Source organism: Serinus canaria, chromosome 4 (assembly GCF_022539315.1).
Source record: "Serinus canaria isolate serCan28SL12 chromosome 4, serCan2020, whole genome shotgun sequence".
Lineage (NCBI taxonomy): Eukaryota > Metazoa > Chordata > Aves > Passeriformes > Fringillidae > Serinus > Serinus canaria.
This window is the reverse complement of record NC_066317.1, coordinates 62,027,683-62,052,972: the sequence shown is the minus strand read 5'-3', so window position 1 is coordinate 62,052,972 and position 25,290 is coordinate 62,027,683. Positions and strand designations below refer to the sequence as shown.

At 43.5% G+C, this 25,290-nt stretch overlaps 1 protein-coding gene across 5 annotated transcripts in view; it reads left to right on the top strand.

Annotated features, from left to right (window-relative positions):
- Positions 1-25,290, top strand: part of MSANTD1 (Myb/SANT DNA binding domain containing 1) — a 57,199-nt gene that overhangs the window by 16,952 nt on the left and 14,957 nt on the right. For 2 of the 5 annotated variants that reach the window (XM_030238732.2, XM_018924517.3), the window contains exon 2: positions 20,257-20,521. In XM_030238732.2, coding sequence (XP_030094592.1) covers positions 20,268-20,521 — 254 coding nt within the window. In that variant the 5' untranslated portion in view covers positions 20,257-20,267. Of the gene's footprint in view, positions 1-5,108; positions 5,271-6,092; positions 6,186-19,741; positions 19,835-20,256; positions 20,522-25,290 lie in introns of those variants that run through there. The other 3 variants (XM_030238731.2, XM_018924523.3, XM_050973258.1) reach the window with 3 other exon arrangements.

Genomic DNA, 25,290 nt, shown 5'->3' with positions numbered 1-25,290 from the left:
GATCAAATTTATGGAAAAGGAAATGAAGACTTGTAAATATGACATTTGGGTCAATGTAAAAATGAATTTTGTAGAAAGAAGCTGTCACATATCTGTGTGTTTTGAAGCTCTTGTGCAGAAGTGATTCAGCTCATAAGGCACAGCTGAACTTCCAAGGTCCCTTGGCAATAGTCATCAAACCCCACAAACAGTCAAGATATAAAAGGGAATGTGTTCCTGTAGGTTTGAACTGGTCATGGTTCTAATTAGGGAAAGGTAAAACAGAGGGTGGGGACTGAGTCATCCTTTTGCAAATTGCAGGACATCACCAGGTGGTGATGAATCTCTGCTGGTTTCTCTGTTGTTTACTTACCTACTAAAGCTCAAGGGAAAAGAGGAGAATTGACAAACTCACCAGTAAGAAATTTTCAAGGTAGGTTAGAATTAAAACTGGCAGTGAATATTCTCCATTTTCTCACCTAATCTAGACATCTGCAAAGTAATGCAGAAAGAGAAAAGAAGCATACACAGGCATCCACAGAGACGTCAGCATTCAGGAAAATATCTTGTTGTCATTGTGAGCAGTTCTTGGGAGGTATCAGCTCAATCCTTAGGAGTGCTCAGGATGATAAATGGGATGTAAAAGACTTCAAAGAAGACATAAAATAAAACCAGGAAAAGGTTTGTGTGTAAATCCATGATGTACCCAAGTGTGATAACTGTGTCTGGAGTAGAGGAGAAGTAGAAATAGGATATATGAAAGCTGCAAGAATGGTCATAGGCACAGAAGGGTTTCTCTGCCAAGAGATTTAAACACAGGTTGGAAAGGACCCCTGTGATCACCGTGTCCAGACTCTCCTCCTGCTGGCACCATGGCTCTCGGCTTTTTCATGTGTTTCATGTGTTTCTCAAATGCTGCCAGAGAACTGTCTGGTCCCTGAATGCACAAAGCTTGTTCAGCTCTGCCTGCATGTCAGGAGACAGCTGTCCTACTCTTGTTACACCACCTATTGTGCATTCCCCCCTTGTTCAGCAGTGTCACTCATCCTGAAAACTGAGCTACATTCTAAAACATTTTTTTTTGGGTTGCATCTGAATTATCTATCATATCCACTGAAAAGCTGCCCAATTTTCCCTTCCCCATCTCTTTTATGTTTGTGAAAATCTTTTTTCATATTTATTTTGACATCAGGAAAGGGAGATTTTTGAATTTTGGCATCTGTGGGACATATGGGGAGAGGTAAGCATGTAAAGTGTCTGATGTCTCTGCTGTTTCCCATAGCCCTCATTAAAGGAGGGAAGGTACAGAGGAATTTTTTGCTCATACTGTTCAGAGAAATGGTTGAGATATCATTGGAAGAAAAGAGTTCATGGTTGTTTCTGTTGCAGAATAGTTAGGCTGACAAAATCCCCCATATAGCCATAGTTAAAGGAATTCTTCCTTTTTGTTATATAAGTTTTCCTTACTTTATCTGAGAAACAATTCACATACCAGTGAAACCACCTTTTTTCTCATACTAAAAATCAAATCTGTGCAATAATGAATCAGTCACAAGAAGAGCACTACCTCAGTGCAGCCAGATACAATTTTAATTGAGGATGTCTCTTTTAAGTGGGCCAAAATTATATAAATAATCCAGGTAGGAAAAAAAAATTCCTTCATTTTTACTGCTGGGTGCATATTGTTTTCTTGCTTTTAAAGTTCTTGAAACGCATCACAAATCAGTGGAAGATTCAATCAGTGGTCCACATAACCATTTTAGATCTACACTATTACAATATATCCTAGGGACTGTTCTCTCAGAGTCAGGGCAACTACTGGGAAGGCTCTGGGCACTCTCTGTCTGTGTCAGAAGAGAAAAGGTGAGCTGCTGTCCTGGTCTATGGAAAATACACTTGTAATTCTGGTGCTGTTTCTTGTTTGAAGCACACAGGTTTATCTTGGTTAGTGCCAGGCCCAGAAAAGGCATCAATTTGGATCAAATCAAGTAATATTTAGAATTTGATGCATTTGTTTCAGAGGCCAGACCAGTCTCCTGAAGAAGCACCCTTTCTGTCTAGGGACATAGCTTGAATCTCAGTAGAAGCTGTTTTAGCATTCATTGGGAGTTTCTGCTTCTTAGGGCTGCTGAGTGCAGAACCAACACCCAATCTCTAGCTTATGTGGAGATCTCTGGTGACTGACCTAGACAGAAGTGTGAACTAGAGGGGATATTTTGTCAGATTTTGGTTGTACTTTGCAACCACAGAAGCAACTGTGTCATTGACAGAGCTCTGCAGTGAATGTCCTTCTGACTAGAACAGACGTTCTGGTGAGCTGGGCTAAAGGGCTGGGAGGTGCTGTAGGAAGGCTCCACACTGCTGTGTGGGAGCTTTGGATTTTCCTCACGTGATCTTTGCTTTCTTCCACGTTTTGGGAGGGTGATGGTGGTCACTCTGACAAAACAAACGCTGCCAAATCGTGGGGAGTGAAATCAATGCCCAGCTCCAGTGCCAGGCAGGAAAATTCTCAGCTGAGATGGGAAAGAGGAAGAAGGCAGGGCAATAGGAGCTTGCTTGCCTGTGAGTTAGGGGTGGTGGTGGTGCCAGCCTTGGGCAGCCCATGCTGGGAGAGGGGCACAGTGGGCACAGAGGCTTTGCTCACAGCAGGGTTCAGAAGAAGGTGATGGTGTGTGCAGCAGGGTTTTCTGCAGTCTGGATTCTCTTTCTTTGTGGTGCAGAACACACACTGACAGATAACACAGCAACTGCTGTGGATATCAGGCAAGCTTTGATCTGCACCTTGGTGTTCTGTGGGGGAAAAAAAAAATCCTGAGTTCAGATATCCCCTGTGGGCTGTGGATCCATCCTGTGAAGTGCACGTGGGAAATCCTTCCCAACAGGCAGAAGGTACAGCTCGTTCAAGCTGAGCATATTTAGAGAGAGTACTAATTACAAAAGCACAACCCAACTCTGATTTGGGGCCAGTAAAACTGCACTCTGTATTGGCATGTGGTGTAATTAATTTTTGGATATTTGATTAAATAATGTGATAGTGCAAGGAGGATTGGCTGGCATTGCTCTCTAAAAGACAAAAGCAATATTAAATTTTGTAAGGCTCCCACACAACTGCAAATGCTGGAAAAAATAACTGTAGCATGCTCTGGAGACACAGCAGTGTGGAATTTCTTCTGTAGCCATCAGATGCTTTGCTGGATGGATCATAAGCTGTGTCTGTGTCCCTATGTTCAGACTTAGCAAAATGCAGGATTCCCTCTTCTTTTCCCTTAGAATGAAAATTCAAAAAAAAAGCACTTGCAAAGAATTTAATCTCTGTGCAACTATGTACTTTTTCCTAACACAAGTGTGCCCAGCACTGTGTGATGCTCTAGATACAGGATATGAAATTCCAGCAGCAGGAGTGCTCAGAGCTGTGGGGGGCCAGTGAGGAGGTTGTGTTCCTTGGCACAAGATTTTTTAATTGTCACCTTGCTAAGGTGAGTGGGAAATTCTGTCTAAAAATCATCAGTGTGGAATGACAGAGAGCTTTACCTCTCACTTTCTTAGTCTGTGGGAGGAAGTTTAGGGCACTTGCTGTTCACTTTTAATGCTGCTGGATAAACTAAGGACTGTGTCACCGAGATGAGTCTGAAATCTAAATCAAAGTATTGTGTCAGATTTTATTTCTGAATGGGCCTGAAACAAATTCTGGAGATCTTGTACACATATACCTACAAAACTATCTTGCTAAATATCTAAAATGAATTGTAAATATTTCCATTTTCTCAGCCTATTCATCTATCCCTATTTAGAGGGATACCTCTCCTATTTTGTCAAAAAGTACCACTTTTCTACCTCGTACCTCCTATTTTTAGGGTTAGTCTGTTTCTGTGAGATCAAAATGTATTTATTTTCTCAAAATGCTTATTTGCAACTTCCAAATAGTGCTGCCTGCCCTTCTCTTCTCTCAAATGTATATCTAAAGAATTGCAAGAATTGGAAGATTTGAAGAAAACCAGGCTCACACTATTTAAAAACACACGTGTAGACTTGCTCTTTAATTAAAGCCTTTTTCCTAACAAAAAAATGTAGAGCTAGCTGATACTTTATTGTGTTGGGCTGTAATAAAAACACATTGGCTAGCAATGTGCTTTTAACAGCTGCTCTCAAAATTCCTTTAAGAAATGCCTTTAGTTAAACTTTTGCAGCTAAGCTCTTTTAGTTTGAGGATGAAGAAGGTGCAAGAAGCTAACTAGGCACTCAGTCATTGGGAAAACTTACAAAACTTTCCATAGCCTATTGTACTCCAGAGGGTTTTATGATCTGCTTAGCAGTCAAGGAGCCCAGACTCTTTTTAACCTCAGCTTAAACAAATGCTTAAAAATTCAAGGTAAAAGCACTTTGGTGGCGATAAGAGATATTTTAGTTTGACATTTTAACCCTAAAGTGAGGTGAGGGCTCCAAATGGTGGGAGCAGATGTTGTTTGCAGGATCTGGTTCCCTCCACAGTCCTTTCCTTGCTGTCTGCTCAGACTCCTGGAGACCCTTTCCCACCTGTATCCCCATGCCAGCTCCCACGCTGTGTCCCATGAGCTGCTCCCACACTCTGCAGGCTCCAAACCCGGCCAGGTGAGTCAAACCTGCCCCTGCTGCTCAGGTCTGAGCTCACAGCCCTGCACTTGCTGCTTAAGATACAAATGATTGGTGTGGTGGTTTTCATATAATAACTTAATGGTTTTAATATTCATCTCAGAAGTGGTCAAACTTGGGTTTGGGTCCTCCTTCTCCCAGGGGATATTCAAATCCACCTGTCCCTTCCCAGGCTGTAGGCAACCTCTCAGCCCCTCCTCTTGAAGTTGTGCCATGGTGCAGAGAAGGATTTGCAGACCCAGAGAGAAGCAAGTGGGGGCCTGACTGTTGCCTACCTAAGGGAGGTGGGGAGCAGGTATCTGGCAGCATTCCAAAGGCTGCTTACTATATAATTTGCATTAAAACATCTCTGGATAAAAATCAAAACCAGCCCTGGAGGCAGAGTCCAAACCCAGTGCCTCTATCCACAGGGAGAGGCTGCAACCACCTTGCCCTGGCAGCGGGCGCTGTTTGGGTGCCACCCCAGGCACACCCTCTTGCCCCAGCCACACCTTAAATGGAACTCGAGTCACTGCTCCCTCACTCCGAGCCCAGAGCCAGCTGAGGAGAGCTGGCTGTGCCCAGGACTCCCCAGACCCGAGGGGGCTTCACAGGCATCAGTGCTGAGAGGTTCAGCTTGGCCGCAATGTCTGGGTCTCAGCACGGAGGAAAGGAAACTTGAGGTACCCAAAAATCTTCTTTTGGTGAAAAAGTTGATTCTTATGGAATGTTGGGTTGGAGGAGGGGAGAAGTCATGGCTCACTTAGCTCTGCACTTTAGACTTGGAATTTCCTGTTGTGATATTCTTCAGGTCCCCCTGTGGCTTTGAGGACCTTGCCTGAAGTGAGTTGAGGGTGTTTCATTGTGAGATGTGACTGAAGGATGTGCAAGGTTAACTTCAGCTCTGGAGTGTCCAATTCTCTTTTGAAAATTACTTCAGTTCCACAGTCATTTAGAAGGTTTAGAAGTTCCCCCCTTTGCTTGACTCTGCCTTCTCCTTGTGTAAAATAGCAACTACAGCATCTTCAGGACCCACCATATGTTAAAGAAAGATTTGTGAACCTCTGAAGGACAGCAGTGAGTGTTAACTTCCTAATGGAGAAGTGGGGCAGATGAAAAAAGTCAGGAAAAATTAAACCTGCTGGTGCCCTTAGTGAGACTGGAATGACTTTAAAGAGACATCTTAGGCTGGCAGTGGTGAGATGTGCAGATGAAGTGTCTGTCATATTCTTTAGGCTCCAAGTGAGCAGCTTTCAGGACACAGGTGTGAGTTTGTGAAGGCTTATGGGCTGATTCAGGTTACTTATGATGGGACTGGGGCATGGGGAAGGCCTTTGTTGGTGCAGTTTGAAAGGCTAGAGTTTGAAAACTAAACCAAACCCACCTCTCCAGACCTTTTCAAGATAGCCCTGGCAGAGTGTGGCTGACCCTCTGGGTTGGTAGGAAATGTCCCCTCAGTCCCCTCCCCACATGGAGCCTTGTCCTGCCAAACTCTCTCTCCCCAGATGTGAAGCCCTGCTCTGGGTCTGTGATCTGCTGTGAGGAGTCCTGCGGTGACTTTAAGGCTCATGGAGGATCTTCTGTTCCTAGGACAGCAGGTACTGAAGCTTTTCTTCCACACCATAAAGTTCTTACAGTTATAAAAGTGCAGGTTTGTGGGTTGAGCCTGTGCTTTCCTTCTGCTCCTCCGAAAAGCTGGGGAAGGGAATGGAGCCAAGGGGTTCAGGGCTGCAGCTTGTGAGTGTGTTGAAGGTGCTGTGCTGTCTTCTCTTCATCCAGAGGAGGCCAAGCTGGTCACTGTTTCAGTCCCTTGTGGGGAGCCACTTCACACAGCAGGTTGGTGCCTCCTGGGCAGAGGAGCCCTTGATGTGAGCCTGCTCTCTGTGATCACTCACCTGAGTTTTGGCCAGGCTTTGTCCTTGAAACATTTGGTTCCTTCTGATGGAAGGAAGGCTCTGAGGGTGCTCTGGGGATGGATCAGTTCAGAGACTTTAGCCAGGAGGATGAAGAGGTGTATTTTAAAATGTGTTGACCTTTTTCTTCACAGTTTTAAGAGTCCAACAACTATTTGTGCCTCATGGGGGACAGGCCTTCTTGCAGGTCCATACTGGACTTATTATTTCCCCAAGCTTTTACCTGCAGAATTCCCTGATGAGAATATTGTTTTAAAGACAGGCAAAATAATTTCTTTCTTGGTGATGCTTATGTAACACTACAGAACACAGAAAAACAACTTGTGGCATGGTTTTGATTTTTAGTAGTCTTGGTTTTGTCCTGAGATGGTGCAGTCTGTAAGGATATGAAATGCATTTCTGAGTGTTTGGAGGGAAAATATGATGCTCTTCCACTTTGTGAGGTTTAATGTGCCTGTAGAGACCTTTCCCTGAGCTCTGTGGTGAGCCATGTCTGCTCTTTCTTCAGCTGTTCTTTCTTCTCCTCTTCCAAGACTTACATAGGAATAGCTATTGTTAGAAAGCAACCAGGTAAAATAATGTGCATGTGTATATCTGTAAGTATGAAAACTGTGTGTATTTATATGTGTGTAAATAAATAGCAACACAGATGTTGGCTCTCTGTCAAGTTCAAATGAAAACCTTATTCACAAGATTTGCTTACAGTTCTGCTGTGGTTTCAGACTGAATTGAGCAATTGGGAATGAAAGACAGTTGATTTTTTTACCATTTCTGAGTGCACTGCAATCATATTATGTTAATAATCTAAACCAAAGCTGATCTTGCTTTCTCACATTGGAGCACTTTGAAAGTATTGAGAGGCATCTAAATTATCTTAAAAGTGAGAATGATTCCAGAAACTTTGGCTGATTCCAGAACTCACACTGCCTGTAGTATTTTAAATGCTTAGATAGGAACTTGTATGTTGTGCCTGCCCTAAGGAGTTCTCACTTGTAAGATAAAAAAAACATAGGGAGAGGCAGAATAGAATATTGCACAAAAATATTTCTAAAACATTTACAGTAATGAGATGTATACAATACTCTCAAAATAATCCTGATAGTTCTGGTGACCAGTATTCAGGGTTTTCTTCTGCTTTTACAGTAGAAGAGGCTTCAAAATGTGTATTTTTTTCAAACCAAACACTAGTAAGTGTAAGTCTGATCCTGCTTTTGGTACCATGAATTTTATTACTGAGTGAAGTGTCTGGTTCTGCCATTCCAAGGGGTGTTTTCTTTTGCTTCAAAACAACAACAACAAAAAAAAAGCTTTTTGGACCTTTCTTTCAGCTTTCATGTCTGGATAAATGACTCCTTTAACCCTGCAGAAGGCAGGCACTGCAGAAAAAGTACACTAAGTTTTTCATCTGGGGGTCTGCCATGCCCCAGTGGTTATGGCTTTCACCCCGAGGCTGGAGGAAGGCTGGATGTCAATTGCTGTTATCTGATAGCTGTGTACAATGCCCAGAGAGGCACTGGCCGGATCAGAGGTCAGGGATGCAGCTACAGATCTGCTGATGGAAGAATTTGGCTATTGTGGAAGCAGGTTAAAGCAGGGATCAACACAAGCTGCACTGGCTGGTAATTGGTGGCTGCTTGGGGTATTCTCCAGATTTCAGGCAGAGAAGATCAGAGAATTCCACAGGGATATTTCCTGTAACGTCAAGCAGCTCTTGTCAGACTTGCTCCTTTGTTTTCAGGAAGGCAGGATGTTATTTTGGAAAACATTTATCACCATTTTGCTAGGCTGTTTTTACAGCCAAAGAAATGGATAATGGTTGGTCTTCTCTCATTTATAGAGAATGTCTGAAGCCCTCATTTCTCACATGTGTGTTGGGTTGTCCAGTCACTCCAGCTTGTGTGCTCAGTGGTCCTGCCAGATCAGCACTTCACTTAAGTTCTCCTTAATGGATTCGCAAAAAGTGATAAAACACTCCAGAAGAGGCCTCAAGGAATGATTAGTTTAATCTTCAATTAGTTCCTGCTGAGACTTGATGAGAAATCATTTGACAGAGTAGGCATGAGCTTTAATATAATCTGCCTGTCCAGTTATCATGAAGTGCAGTGTGCAGAGAGGAAAGAAGCTGCAGATGGAGAAAAACATGACACGAGCCCTGAATGTTTTAGACTGCTGCCTGTGATGCATTTTTGGTCTGCTGGAGTGGCTTCAGCCACTGGGATATTGCTACTGGGCATGAAAGTCAGCGTGGGGAATATTTTCATCTGCACAGCTGGTGAGATGCTGACAAGAGGCAGTTGTACTTTTTCTGCCCTTGCTTGGCAAGGTTTGTGGATCAGGCTGTTGAACTCTTTTAAAACCACAGCAAAAGAGGAGCTAAAGCCTGTCCAAGTAGTTTTTACAATAAGTGGAGTGAGGTGGGAGGAGAATAGGGCTGACTTTTTAAGTCTTTTGGAGTTGGCCAATTGTCTCTAATAGCAGTTGCACAAGAGTGCCTCCCCTGGGAAACACACTGTGTCCTCCTGTTTGCACAGAGAATGGAAAACATTGGCCACTAAAGGAGAATGAGACACTGTGCTGTGAACTGGTTTGATTTTCTGTAAATTGTTTAGTCTTGTTTCTCTGCAATCAGATGGTGGTTCCTTGTTTCTTTGTTTAGGTCCCTTGTCCTTAAGTCATTAAAGCTGCATTTTATAACAAAAGAATCCCAACCTTCTGAGCAACTGAAGACTTGCTAAGAACGTGGGGATCCTTCTGGCTGTGCAGAAATCTGTCAAGTGAATGTTCACGGATGAAACAAAATTAGAATTCCCTGGTGCTATTCACATCTGCCACGGATTCCCTTCAGACAGCTTGTCTGTACTTGCATCTTCACGCTGTGTGTCTCCTGCATCTGGGTGGTTTTAGGTTCTATACACTTCAGGTCTGCACTTACCCCTCCAAACATCCCAGCTAGGTTTCTTACTTAAGCTGTATATGCCTGGTCCCCCACTATGAGGCTCAGCTGGAAACAGGTTCAGCTCTCCAGTACTGAAAATCTGGTCCAAAGCTCTTCAGTTTTGTTACTCTTCAGAAAAAGTTTTGCTGACTTACTGAAGGCAGTTTTTCTGCCAAAAAGAAGTCATTTGAGTGCTTGCTAATTTGCCACAGGTGAACTGAGGCCAGATAATCCATAACTTAAATTAATCCTTTTGATTGCATAATTGACTCAGCTGAGAAATGGATGATGGCCGGTACACTGTCACTCCTTTTGGTGTAGTCTTAGCTTTGCTTGCATCCACGTCTGCTTCAGGGGAAGTTCAGATTGGACATTAGAAAGGGATTCTTCACTGAGAGGGTGGTCAGTCACTGAACAGGCTCCTGGGAAGGTGGTCATGGCACTAAGCCTGGCTCAGTTCAAGGAGTGTCTAAATAATGGTTTTGGTTATATGGTTCAGTTTTTGTAGTCCTGTGAATAGCAGGGAGTTGAAGATCCTGATGGATCCTTTCCCAATTGAAATAGCCTATGATTCTGTGAATAACCCCATTGCACTGGGTATTTATAGCCAAGCAAATGATGCTGTTTTCCCTGCACAGACCTACACTTGGGGCACATCCTCTGGGCTACAACACTGAATGACACCTTGAATGAAAAGCACCAGGCAGGACTTTAAAATCACTGATGGTACTGGATAGCTGGTCTTGAATCTAGAGAAGTTTGCATCCAAATGTGTTTTTTGGGTGTGCATTAGTTCAGGAGAACTTATGAAAGGAGGCAGATGGGCTTCCTCAGGCCAGAATGCTCCTGTGCCAGCTGGGAAATGTGTCCTTGGCTGATGGGTTTGCTGGCAGCATTGCCCTGCAGCCACGAGAGTAAGCAAGGACACACTCCTTGGTTTAGTTTTAGCCAGAACAATGGATCAGAGTGGCATGCTAAGGCTGGAATATAAACCGAACCCTGGTGGGTGGAGAGTGATTGGAGCAGAGTAGTGTGTGATGAACAGCAGAGAGCCGATGTGAGGGGAAAACAGCTGGGAGAAGCCAGGAGTCAATGAGGAATGTTACAGCAATTGCAGTGCAGGCTTATGGTGAAAGCAGCGAGGGGAGATGTTGGGTCCTGGCTGGAGGGGCACACTTGGAGGTGAGAGGGGTGGATGATCCCTCCTGGCTGTCACTGGGATGACCAGGGATCAAGACTCTATCCTTTAACCAAAAGGGATTGATGCCTTAAGCTTTAGCTTTCATATTTCCAGATTGTGTACTGCATTAGTATATAACTCTGAACTTCATACAAAGTGTTAGCAGGTTCTCCTCACAGTTCAGTCAGACAAAACAATCCTTTTCCAGCCCAAGATCCAACGACACCACTGCAGCTTCAGGTCCAAAAAATATAAACAACAGTGAATTGAGGAGAGCAATCTGGGAGGATGGCACTTCATAACCTGCATCTGTTATTGGACAATTAACCCCAATACATAAATGGACCAAACCTTATAAAAGTGTGAAAACTCCTGACTCAGAGTCTATACTGGATGGAGCCACAGCCCAGCTCTTGTACTGCCCAAGGTGTACCCTTTGAAGGCCTTTTATAAATACCTGTTTTATTCCTTTAACACCATCTAGCCTCTGTTCTAGGCAGCCTCTGAAGGCATCAGGATCACAGGACCCCAAATACTGCACACCTGTGTGTTAAAATGGGCAATGTTAGACATGCATATTGCAATAAACCTTTCTACATTGAGATGGACTCTCCTTCTGCCTATCACAAGAGCTGAGAGTTGATGCTAAAGTTCCCAATCCTGTCTTTGTCTTGGAGATGCTACCCAGCGTTGTGGTAGCTGAAGAATTTGTGTGGATCATCTGCACAAAGGCAGAAGTCATGCTTTTGGGGCAAGGATTTGCAAACACAGACCACAGAGGGCTTCATGGGCCCCATCAATAACTCTCAGAGAAACTTAACTCCCCTGAAAGAGTTTGAGCATGGCATTGGGAATAAAGTGTAGTTCACTCAGAAGATGTGTATGCTTCCAGTGTCAGGACATGGGTGCTGTGGGAAGGGTGATGCTGTCAGCCTATCCCAGAAATGGCATCTGCCTCTTAAGGTCTCAGCTTCCATCAGCAACCACTGAAGCAGATATGCTTGTTTTATATCTCAGCATGAGGGTGCTGGTGAATTTGATCTTATGTTTTTGGCAGCTCTCAGATGGGACAGGCTTTTAAGGATACTTTTAAAAGTACTGTCTGAACTTTGTAGGTTGCAACACTTTTCTTGAATTTCCATTCCTGAGGCTGCTTTGCAGTAATACCCAAAACACCATTTGCATTTTAGTATTTAAATCTTTTATGAACTGATATGAAAATCTCCAGTGCCCTAAATATTTTATCTGAAATATTTTTTTAAAAATCTTTAAATTTTCCTCTGAGGGGCTGGAGAGCTGAATGAACCTTTTTAGGGAAAAGGGCTGCAGCTGGGGGTAGGCTTGGGTCCCCAAGCAGAAACGCAAGATAGGCAGGAGCTTTTCTGACTTTGTCCATTTGGCAGACATCTTTAGATTTTAATGCTTTTTATTTTGAGAACCTGCAGGTGATTAAACTGCAGAGCAGCAGGAGCTAATCCCATGGTGCAAGGTGTTCCCGGGAGCTCACCTGGAGCGTGGCTGTGGCCTGAGGGCAGGATGGCAAGGGGCTGCTCCAGCCTTCCCACGTCCATTGCCAGCCCTGGCAGGGAGTCAGGGACAGGCAGTGAGGGGATGCGCACAGCTGGAGGTGGATGCAGCCGGCTGCCAAGCCAGTAGCAGGCTGTGAGCAGCGAGGCCGGGCTTCAGGCAGCGGATTGCCAGCAACCTGCACTGCAGCTCCTCTGGGCTGGCTGGAAAAGGGCCCACACGCTCTTCTTCGGGAAGAGCAGCGAGCTGCAAGCCGCTTGCGGAAGGCAGCGCTGCCGCTCGCCCCCGAACCCCCTGGGCCGGAGCGCTGAGCCCCCGAACCCGCCGGGCCGGAGCGCTGAGCTCCCGAACCCCCTGGGCCGGAGCGCTGAGCTCCCGAACCCGCCGGGCCGGAGCGCTGAGCCCCCGAACCCGCCGGGCCGGAGCGCTGAGCCCCCGAACCCGCTAGGCCGGAGCCCCGCGCACTCCCGAACCTGCCGGGCCGGAGCGCTGCGCTCCCGGCGCTCGGCTCCCTCCCTGCCCGGGCCGGGGCTGGCCCCTCGCTGGAGGATCGATCATCGATCACCTCCTCCAGCCTTTATGTGAGCAGCACTGCCTCCCACGCTGCAGCGAGCTCGGGCTGACACCGGCAGCGCTCGGTCCAGCCGGGGCAGGCGATGCTGTGAGCAGCAGCAGCAGCAGCCGCAGCCGATGGAGCAGCTGCCTCAGCGCTGTGTTCGTGACACGGCTTTCTCCTCCTGCCCTGCTGAGTCATGGGAACGGCACTCGGCACAAGGCACACTTGCGCACGACAGGGATTATTTTTCTTCTTTTGTGATATATCTCAAATCCAAACTGGATTAACTCGCGGTTTGTCTAAAGCAAAGTGTTTAGGACAGGTTCTCAGAGGAATTTGCTTCTGGAAGAGCAATATTTGCATAGCACTGTAGCAGCAGTTTTTAATGAATTAGACACTTTTCAGCATGTAATTTGCTCAAATGTGCTAAAAACCAAACCAGGCAGGAGGACTTATTGACTAACCCCAGTAAGTAAGCAGGGCCAAAATTATTTTTTTCAAGTGGGATTTGGGAAACCATTCATTGGGAACTGAGCGATTTTCATTGTAATATGATTTGTTTGCTTGCTTGCCAGAAAAGGAGTATGTCTGATACTACATTCTGCAGAGTTGTTCCATATGCTAAAGGACCTGCAAATTATTTTGTAAGAGTAAGGAAATCTAGGAAATTCTCTTGTTGTTATAAACTGGGAGTATGACACATGTAGAACGGATGTACTTTGTTTTCAATATTATATAACTAAATTTTTAATAATATGGCCAGTCTTTCACTGTATGCTTGAAAATTTAGGAACATGTGTTACTCAAAGTCCATCTAGTTTGGCATCCTGCCTGCATAATATTGTAAGTGCCAGACTTTTGAGCAGTGATTACTTGTACCTTCTGGACGTAAGGGAATTTTTTTTTCCCGTCTCCAATATGCTAAACTAGGGTCTGTAAAACAAGTGTCTGTGTTTCAGTAAAACTTTAAAAAAAAAAAAAAAGTAATTAAAAAAAAATCTCAGTATTGTAATTTTTAATCTAATATTATGAACATACCAGTCTGTACCTGGTTTCTCCAAACAGTGAATTCTCTAGGTTCCCTGCAGTCCCTGAGCTCCTTCTTCTAAAGCCCCATGTAATTCCAGTTCTCCCCTTTGCCTGCTAATGCTTCCTGATCTGACCACAAAAACTGCTGAAGCCTCATTTCCCAGCTTGTCTGTATTCACCTCGCTGTCTCTCGCCACCCTCTCTCCAACTGAATGTCGGTGCAAAGCTGGCTTCCATGGTTACTACTAAAATAGGCAAAGGAGATATTTTTGGTCAGAATCTGCCAGTTCAGCAAGATCAAAACGCTTTTGGGAAATGTTCTGAATGCAGTGAAATTTAAGCAGGACGTTTCTTGCAAAATGAAATAAAAAACCCACTCCAGCTTCCTGCAGCTCACCTGCACCTTCCCAGAACACAGTCCTCCTGGGCTGCCCAGTGCCCTGCTCCACCATCAGGGAGACCTGCCACTCAGGCAGCCCTGTGGCAGGGCTTTTGGGTGGAAACCTTTATTTTTCTTGGCTTTGTTCTAAGTGTTGTCAAAATCTTCTCTGCCCCATGCCAGCCACGTCAGCCTTCCCTTCATCCAGCCTCCTCCACAGCACCCATTTCTGCTGGCAGAATTCTGTGCAGGTGTTATTTATTTTAGATGCATATAAAAGCTAGCCAACCATGCAATGGTCTTTGCTCAGTGATGTGTTGCTGTCACTTGTCCCTTCTGGTCTCTCCTGTTTGTTTCCCTTGTGGCATGTCCCAATTAAGTTGCAGGCCCTCTGAGGAAAGGGACTGACCTTTTTTATGTATCTCGAGATAGCTACTGTTTTTCCTCAGCCTGAATAATATTTTATTTTGTATTTGTAATAGACCCTCCTGCAGTTTGGATACCTCTGGGTTTCCTTTGCTGCTGTATTGTTAAATTTCCCTCACAGGCAGCAGGATGCACGAGCTGTGTCTGTGCTCCACGACATTGATCTGATGGCTTTGTGTTCACAGCCCTGCGGTTTTCTGTCACTTCTGAGCCTTTACAAACCCCCATGACCCCATCAGCCAAGCACACTGGCAGACTGCACAGTGCAGAGACCTTGCTGGAGTTCCTGAGCCAGGCACCACTGCCTGCAGGGTGCTTCCCTACCTCTGGGTGAGCTCCTTGTTCCCAGCTCCTCCTGAGCACAGCAGCTTCATTGTTGGTTTCATGGAGGAGAAAAAAAAGCAGCTTCTCCTCCTGATCATCTGTCCCAGCCTATCTTCTCTGGCCAAGCTTCTCAGAAGTATTGGAAGAATATTTCCTCTCCCACAGAGTATTTCACAGAGTATTTCTTCTCTCACAGAGGATCACAGTATCACAGAGGATCCTGAGTTGGAAGGGATCCACAAGGATGCACCCCAGGACCTGGATGTCTCTCCTGTCTGCCAGGGCTTTGCTGACCCATATCCAGCTTTTGCCATTGGCCAGGACTCCCAGGTCCTTTTTCACAGCTGTTGCTCTCCACTGCCTCATTCCCCAGCCTGCCTGTACTGGCATTGCATTTAATCATCTTTGCAATTTGCAGTAGGCAATAGTCAGAGATACTAAACCCATAATTCTCTGTACGACTTTAGAGAGGGGTCCTTCTAGCCCAGTGGGTAGCAAAATATGGGGCAGGAGGCAGCCTCCCAACACATGCAGCCTTTTTGGACTTACAAAATAGTATCCCCCTGCAATGCAAACTCCAAACGCTTTCAGACAAACACATACACAGTCCCGCACCCTTTTAAGCAGTTATCAAGGTGTGTCTGCACTGAAATTCCCAGAGAATGAGCACATGCTCTGCATGTGTTACTATCCAGCTCCGAGATTTGTTATTACCCATGTGTGTTAAGCTCCTGGTGGGCCAGACCACAGGATTGCAAAGAGCAGTGACCAGCCTTTGCTTTGGACAGCCTTGCTTTTAACAGCTTGCCCCAAACACAAAGGGTGAAAGCAGCTTCGGTTGATTGGTGGGTTTTATTTGTTTGTTTTTGTTTTATTTTTTAAAAATAAAAAAACTTATTTCTTTTTTTTTTTTAATAGTCTACTGAGGTACCCATGTGTTGTAGATTTGGACCTATGTGTTTGAGGGGTGACGCTCCTTCAGCAGGAAACTCCTGCTCCTGGTGTCACTGGTGTTTGCTGCCAATTGGCATCAAGACTCTCCTGAACCAAAGCTAATGTTCTTCCATTTCTAAAAATCCCTATAGGCAGTGACCTGTGTGTCAGCATCCCTGTAGGCAGCTCCCGTGGGGATTTCAGACACAGAAGTACATTTAGGAGAAGTTGGAGAAATCTCTTGTGTCCTAGTGGAATAAATTCTGATTTGCACAGAAGTTTCTGCCTGACTTCTACCACAGTCCCCCTCAGCAGGATGGGACATGCTCTGCTGTAATCAGGGTGTAATGGCTCAGTTTGAGGGCTGGGCTCTGGTGCTTGAGTGACTGGAGCCGTTATTCCCCTACAGGCACATGGGAAAACACCATTCCCTAAACCTTGGCTAAAGGAAGTGTTATTTGGCATGCATTAGCCCACCCTTGCAAAGCTGAAGGCTGTATACACAATCAGTTAGCACAGATCACCTGAGGTTTAGTCAACAGATATGTAAGGATTAATGGAGCTGTCTACACTCTGTGAGGGCAGCATTTATAGGGGAACTTCATTAGATCCACAGCTGCAAATTATAAACCCTTCTACCCTCTTTGAGGTTTGTTATCTTTAGAGATCACCGTGAAAGGTGGAACAGCTGTGAGAGCTGTTATTCAAGCTGATATATAATGATTGCAAAAAAGGTAGGGTGTTTAGACAGATGATATGAAGAACAGATTTGCAAGAAGATCTTTAAATTCATGTTCCTCTGAGCTGGTGTGCATTGAAAGGAAAGGCACAAGTGAGATACTCCAGCACAGTGAGGTGTTCACAAGAATATCTTCTGAACTTGTCACAGCAGTGCCCATCAGAGGAGGGACACGGGTGAGCAGGAGAGTGGAGGAGAACAATTTTGCCCTATAGAGAGAAGTAACGTACAAAGGTGTACTCAGTACCTCAGTTTTGTATGTCAGTGGTTTCCCAGACTTCGATATCCTTATTTTATTGATGAGAACAGTTGCAGCTTCACTTGCTTGTGTGGTGCTTGGTGCCAGGTTGGTCCTTGATTTGGAGGAAGCTGGTGCTGGAGGACTCTGCCATCAGGTGTTGGAGGGGAGAGCAGGAGGGGTGTCAGTGCCTTCAGTCTGGCAGAGCTGCAGCTTGCCGTGCCAGCAGTTATTCTGGGTTTGCTGACCAGCCAGTCTTTGAGGGAGGTGACAAATCTTGACTGGCCTCTAGCTGGAGAGGGGCAAGAAGCAGCTGCTAACAGAGCTTCTCCCAGTGCCCTCCTCCTGGGCAGGCACTGCTCTTGCTGACACAGAGCTGCACTTCCCCTAAAAGGTTTGCTGGTCCTGTCTTAGCTGTTTGTCCAGGACAAACAGCTCCAGGGCTCAGAGACCAGGACAAGCCCTTAATGATGTCTAGGGACTGCTCAGATCTGCAGAACATCAGCAGAGGCACAGCCTGGAGCTGTGTATTTTCCCTCCCCTGGCTCTGGCAAAGACTGCAGGAATTATTTGGGGATAAAAAAACTCCTCTTGCTTTCAGACCCACATAGGAAAACAGTCACTTTGTCAACCTCTTGGCACATGGGCTTTGGCAAGGCAGAGGAGGCAATGTGGGGTCTCCATAATTATTATCAACGATTTTTTAAAGGAGGAGGGGGTAGAACCTGAGTCCTTGAAACTTAGATCCCCTTCAGGTGCTGAGAGGAGGGGAATAAGGGAGGTATTATTAGAAAGCATTTCTTTTATTTAACAGATGTTAAATAGCACTATACCACTATATCAATCTGTCAAGTACCCTAATAGGAAACAGCATCTAGAAAAGTTGAGATGTGGATTTCACAGGGGAACAATTGCCCCCCTTCTGCAGGATCTTGGGGTCTGGGGGCCAGTGTGGAGCACGAGGAGCAGCCACACATATGCCAGGCACATGTGCATGGAGAGGGGAAGGAAAAGTTGTGGACTATGGCAGAAAAAAGTTGGTGCAGCTGGAAAGGTTTTCACCCACCCTGTCCTCGTTGTTGTACTTGAAACTGGATTAAAAATATCCTCAAAGCAGAGACCACACATACCTCTGGGTTTTGACAAGTAGTGTGTGTCATGCTATGGGTTTCCGTGGTGTTAATCAGCATTTTCACAACATAGGTGGTTTAAATTCTGAGGGAGAAAAACAAGCCTCTAATGGATGATTAAAGGTTGAACAGCAAGCCTGGCTTTACAGCAGCGTGTGTTAGTTCCAAACCAGACCCAAAGCCGTGGTGTTTTCCTCTTGGAGTCTGCCTTGCTTCCTTAACCTGGTGATGCCCAGCAGTGGCTGTGACCACAGGCAGCCGAGGTTGGTTGGATTTTATTAAAAGAGCTGTCTGAAGCCCAAGGTTAAGTGACAGGGATTTCAAAACAAAACAATAAATTAATAAAATGAATGTGTCATCAGCTGATCCTCTTCTGACCACCATCTGTCCCCTGATCATGTGACGTCTCCCAGCTGGCCACCCAAGAGACAGACCATGCAAGATCATAATCACAACATATGCTGCTATTTACACATTTTTAAAGGTAATAGTTGCTAGGCTGTCATATTAGTAGTTAAAAGCAGTTATTTGGAAGCTAGGGGATTTTTTCTGTATTTCTCTCCTTTTCATTTTTTCCCTTAGGAAGGCAGTGACTCAGCAGGTATATTTCTGACAGAGACATGTTCAGGGTTGGATCAGTGGAAGTTCCTGTGTAAAGAACATGTAATTCTACCCCCTCATACCCCCACCTTGTTCTGTGGTATGCTGTTGTGCCTTTTGTAATATGCAGTAGAATAAATAAAATAGAAAGAAGGCAATGGTCCCACGAATGTCACTGGTGTACCTTTGAGGAACATTATGTGCTCTCTTTGCCATCTCCAGGATGCAAACCAAGCTCTGCATTTTTTAACTATTGTTAAGATCAAGGATGTGGTTATGAGAAGACTTACAATTTATAGGATACTTAAGCATTAAGGATTGAGGCACGGAACATTTCCTGGGGATTAACGACTGACTGGGTGAGCCTCGGGCCATTAACCCCTGCCTGCCATTAATCTTCAGGAAATGCCCTGCAGTGAGGTCGTTATTGCTGTTATATGCTGAAACACAAAAATAATAATAAGGAAGGTCCGTGGATTATTTATTTATATTTTACATAACACAATTCTATTGGGTCTGTAGGAAATGAACATCTTTCTATTTAGCTGGTGGTAACCTGGAATTAATGCAGTTCCTGCATCTCACTCTTTTGTGGAAGATTATTGTCAGACTGCAGGAGTGTAAGTGGGGCAGGATTTGGCCCACTGCTTGCATTGCAGTGTTTAATACAATGAATTTGCCCTGCTTCTCTGATATTACTGCTGGCACAATTTAGCCCTATATAAAAAACAGCTCAAAATGCTTGTTTTACAGCAAAGCAATTTATTCACAGTTCTAAGCATCTCGCAGCCTTTTTTTAACTCGTTGAATAATCCTTTTAGGTTGCCCATAAAGCAGGTGAAATGCTTCTGCTGCAGTCCTAAGGCAGAACACAGGCTGCATAAATAGCATCTAAATTACCAGGAATACAAAATACACATACAGTAATACATACCTACAAAGGCAAATTCATACTGACAGGACTGCAGTGTGTGCTTATCAGCAGCAAAACATCTCGGGGGGGGGAAAAAAAGTGGCTTTATATTGAAATTTTGTATATATTTCTCTCTATATAAACACTTAAATACTATTTTTTGCATGTTCTAAAGCCCAGATGCTGGCTCCTTTTTAATGAGCCTGCCTGCTTAAACATTTATTAGCTTAGAGATGTATAGTTTTCATAAAGCTGGCTGATTCTTTTTGCAGAATATCTTTGCAAAAAAAAAAAAGCTTTTTTTTTTTTTTTTTTTGTGTACATGGCCTCAGTCCTTGCAGCCTCCTAGAGAGTCTGTCAAGGCACAACTTAAAAGCTCGTTCAGGCGACCATGACCCCCTGCTAGCAGATTGTCTGCCTAAAAGGTAAGGGAAAGCTAAAAAAGAAGAAGAAACTTAAAAGTAGCTTCTCAAAGGCTGCATAGATCTTTTTTTTTTTGTTAAACCTAAAGTGTTTAAAAGCTTTAATATTGATGGCCTGTCAACTTTGTCCTGATTCTTTGGCTTTCAGTTAAAAGGTTTTTGTTGTTGTAGCTTATGCAGTTGCTCTGTTGCTATGGAAACGTGACATCAAAATGACGTTTCTCTGTTTAAAAGCTTTTAACTAAATTCCTGCCTGTCAGATGTAGGCCCCATTTTGTGCACTCAAGCTTCAAGCTGTTGCAAAAAGGTTTCATATGTTCTGTTGTCATTCAAATTCTTTATCCACATATGCATGTCTTGCACTACAAAAAACCTAAACTAAAAACTCAATCTATATTAAGTGTCCTCTTTTAAAACCCTTTTAGGTCAGTCAGCAATGGCTGCAGCAGAAATTCCCAGTTACATTGTCTCTTCTCAGACTGAGAAACACAGGAGGGCCAGAAACTGGACTGATGCAGAAATGAGAGGTTTAATGCTGGTTTGGGAAGAATTTTTTGATGAGCTGAAACAAACTAAAAGGAATGCCAAAGTTTATGAGAAAATGGCTAACAAACTCTTTGAAATGACTGGAGAAATTCGCCACGGAGAGGAAATAAAGATAAAAATTACAAATATGACATTCCAGTACAGGTAAGCTTCAGTTAATTCTTTTTATTTTAAGAGATTTTAGCAGGGACGGCGCAGTGATTTTTGCCTTTCAGAAAGAAGTCTCCTGGAGGAAATCTGTCGATAAAAGATTAAAGATTGTTCATATCGCTTTTAAAATTCTCTCTTGCCAATGCTGTTACGTCATTGTTAATTTGTCCCCCCCATTTCATGTCAAACTCTGGGACAACTTTGTTGCTTTAAAATTAGCTGGCACTGTTATGATGCAGAGGGATGGAAATGTATTTAATGGGGAAAAGAGGTTTTTTTTTTTTTTTTTTGGTCTTTGCTGAGGGGACTGATTGTGTTAGCTTGGCAGCCAATTCCTTGCACTGAAACTCCTGCAGTTTCAAGTGGCCACTGAGGATCGGAATTGCAAGGCAAAGTTGCAAAAAAAAAAAAAAAGAAGAAAACCAGAACAGAATAATGTTTGGGGGGGCTGATGCTCCTCGATTTTGGTCTCGTGAGTTGAAGGGTTACACTTCACGGGGCCAAGAATAATTGAATGTCTTATTACTGAGTGACACACATTGCTATAATTATAAGCAGCAGCAGTGAAAGAACTATTATATCTGCAGAGAGAATCAATGTGCACCGTCAATACTGCTCCAGAGGAGTCGGGGGGAGGGCGGAGGTGTCTATGAGGGGATGATAAAGAACAGGCAAGCAGTCAGGAGGGGAAGTTGGCTTCAGAAAATGTGAGGCATTTGTGGATTTGTTGTTTGCAGGGAGAAAAATAATTAGAACTTAACAGAAATATTTCCATTTTCTTTTTTCTCTTCTTTTTTTTATTTTTTTTTTTTTAAATTCTTATCTCTGCAAAGCACAAACTGCCTCATACTGGAAATCCTGAGTGGTGATTTGAGCTAGGTGCTTGTAATGCAAGAAAATCAAATATGTGACTCTTTTATTTAATCTCTCCTCAAAGCTCATATTAATAATAAAAAAGGTTATTACAGCAGGCAACCATGTTAAAACTGCTCGCTTTTCTGTAAGGCACCCTTACTGTATTTAATGCAGAGACTGCACATCAAATAGAAAACTAGGGAAAATCCTGTAAACCCCTTAACTTTGAATGCCCTTCTACATTTCTATGATCCACAAGCCTAATGTTTAACATCATTTGCCATGATATTAAACCTGATGTTTTGTGTCAATTCCTAACGTCTCCAAAATGTTTTACCAACCCTGCTGTAATCCCTACAGTTTCCTTCACCCAGACTGCAGATGAGAAAGCTGGAAGTAAGACAAATTTTTGTCCAGCATCACCCAGCAATTCCCACTCAGATGCAGATTTAGGAGTTGCAGGCTAGCAGGCTTTTGCTTAGTCTGCTGAATCTGCAGTCCTCCCTGCTGGGAATTGCATCTCGGCTCTGAGATTTCACAGGTGTCTGTAGCAGCAACACTGCACGATAGTTAAGTGCTGTAATTGCCAAGTGGAATAGGTTATTTCTGTCAGCCTTTGTTCTAAATTTACAATGTTGTCATCCATCAGAGGGTCTCATTTTTTTCCTAATTAATGTTTTTACTTTAAAGTTGCACTGGGGGAAGGGAAGAAATAAAATCACTTGCATGTATGCACTGTGTGTGTGAGAGAAACCACACTTTTAAGAAATATCCTATTTCTGTGAACTTCTAAGATTGCTTCTGTTGCATGTTGTCAATCTGCTTTTCTATTTTGCAGTGCATGGCAGCTCCCTGCTTATTGATTGAGATGCTAATTTAGGAGAGTTAAAAACTGCCTTGTGCTGTCACAGAGCTGTTTCATTTTGTGCTCTGGAATATAAAATGCATCTTCTTATTGTTTGTTCATGTGCCTGTGTGCTTTGCTGTCAAGGTGAGGTGGTATGGAGAACAGGGACAAGTAGAAGCTGTTACTCACAATTTCTAGTTTTCTGGGTAGTTTTGGTGGTGTGTGAGGATGGGGAAGGTTGTGGTGAAAGTGTAAATGATGTGAGTGGCCACCGACTGCTGGCTTTGCTGTGAGGCAGCCGAGTTTGAATTTGTTTGGGTGCCTGCAGGACACTTGAGCAAGATGATTTACATCACTGCATTTCTGAGCATCATTTCTGCCCTGTGGCACAAACTGGAAAAGAAACTCCTGAGAGTGGGATAATGCTCTGAATTGAGATAATACTTTGTAAAGATTACATTGGGTTAGTGAGTGGGACAGGGAGAATGTAGCACCAGCAGCAGGAGTGAGGAGGGGTGTTTTGCACCTAGGAGCTTATTTCTGCACCCACTTCAGGATCCTGCACTTCTTTAGGCAACTTTGAACAGTGCTGCAGAGGTGGAGTAGCCTCTACTCTTCCTTTAACAGAAATAAACTGCATTAAAATATTTAATCAGATCATATTATTTACCTATGTGTCACAATTTAAAAAAGGAACATAAAACCTTTGTTCTACAAATTACTACACATACATATATGGATGAATACATATATGTGTATTTTTTCCTAAAAGGAAAAAGCAGTACTTGAATATTTCTACTAGTCTTTTAAATCAAATTCAGTTTTAAAAGTGCTGTCACTGGTGTGCCTTATCCTGGGACGTCTGTTGAAACAGATATTGATGATCTGAATCACAGAGAGTTCTGAAACAGCAGTGAACATGTTTATAATGGTGCTCCCCAGTTTGAGGATCCCATGCATTCTAAGAGGCAGTTCAGTAAATGTTGTTTTCTTTATTCTGCTTAGAGCAAGCCATTCATTGAGTAGAAGGTGTCCAAGTCAGGCAAACATATGCCTAAGCAGGGCAGGAGTGTTTCTTGGCCAATACTTACTGCAGTTTCTGCATGGGTGTGTACAGTGGCAGGGGGCTCAGAAGGGGCCCCCACCCCAAGGATTCACCCTGGTTCTGGGGGTGTTTGGATCCCATGTGGGATCTTGTTCTGCCAGGTAAAGTTACCTCAGGTGTAGCTCAATGTCCATGAGCATCTCTCACATAAACAATTTTAGGGAGTTCATATCCCATTCTTCCACATCTGAGGTGAAACATTATTCAGGTGTTAAAATGCCAAAAATAAATCTCATTATTTCCTCCTTGAATTCTTGTGTTTATTTCTGCCTGCCCTGTATTTCAGCAAGGTGACAAGAGAATGAGAAGATGTTTAGAGAATAGTTAGGCTGAGCTGTGGAAAGCTTTCTTTATTAAGAGAAGTGTAAAAAAAAAAAAAAAAAAAAAGTTTGTGAATGCTAGAGGAATTCCAGGGGTGCATACAAATATGCACTATTTTTCAGAATGTAAAGCAGATTTTTTTTTGCTGTAATCCAAGAAGTTATTTATAAGAATTGCAAGGCAAGAAATGCAAAACTAGTTGAAGTCATATAAATCTGTATTGCACTGCATAATTAGCATGTGGAACTAATTGCCACTGAAAATCAAGACACCAAGAGAGCAGCAGGTTGTTTTAGTATTATTATTATTTTTACTAAAGATTAGATTTATTAAATAAAAAAACAGATGTTGTTTGTCTTCCAATTAGGTAGAGTTATGAAAGGCAGAGGGTTTCAGGATATTACTGGCTGTTGATGGAAAAATAATCATGTGTTTTTATGGGTGAATGTGCCCTCAAAAGCTGTCTGTCAAAATCATTCTTGAAGTATTCAGCACTGACCTTTGTCAGAAGAGAGTGAGACAATGGACTGAGCTGGCAGTGATTCCTGTATTCCTCTGCATTTCTGTAGTCCAAGTGCATTTGGAGGAAACTAATCAGGGAAAAATATACCGTGACCTGAAGTAATTCCTCCTGGAGTCTCAGTATATTAAGGGACCATTTCATCCACCGTGGAAATTGGCTGGGTGGAAAATTCTGCACAACACCATAGGTGGAAGGAAAATTCTTTCTGCAGGTATATTTGAGTAAAGTTCTGCTTTTAGGGATTGCTGTAAAATCTGAAGTATCTGCTGTAGATAGATCAGCCACCAGGTTTTTAATGTTCTGCTTCAAAGATACCTGTGTGGTGAGCTGCATGAACCTCCCCATTTATCCATCCTAGAAGAAGGAAGGGCTGAGTCAAGCTTCCTGGAATTCAAAGTTAAGCTTTCACATGTGCTGGTCATCAAAAGTTTTCCTGAGATTAGTGTGCCAGCTCTTGAGGTTTAGCATCCCTTAGAGCCTGTGCCCAGTTCTTTGTGTTGTGCAGCCTACTTGGGGCTATCAGCTCATGTGAACCTGTAATTATTCCTTCTAAAAGAAAGCACTGTCCTGTCACTGCTAATGTGCTGGTCTCACAGTGTCACAGTGCTCTGTGACTGCTGTTATCATATTGCCACTGACACAATACTTATAAAAAGGAAGCACAGCTTGCACAGTGGTCCACAGTTTTGACTGATTCCTTCTGATGTTTAAAAATAAGAACTGTGTGAATGCAAATTTATTATTTTCAAAAACATCACCCTCCCCAAAGCCTAGAAAACAGGATGCAGCTGTTGCTCTTTGATTTGAATCACAGTCAATTAATGTTAATGATTGGTAAATTTGAATCAGTCTCATGATTTGAATGAAAGAGTAGTCTAATTTTTTATTTTCATGTGTACATGACAGCAATTAAACATTTTTGCTTGTGTAATCCGTTGCTATACTCTCTGACATTATGCAACTGGAAAATTTGACCTCTGTTACAGCAAATGATAAAATATGAGTGCAGCCAAATTGCTGCAAAAAGTTGAATACTTTACTATCTTTGTCTTTAATTTCAATAATTTATGGCAGATGCACAACTTAGCATTGTACTTTTATCATCCTTCTTT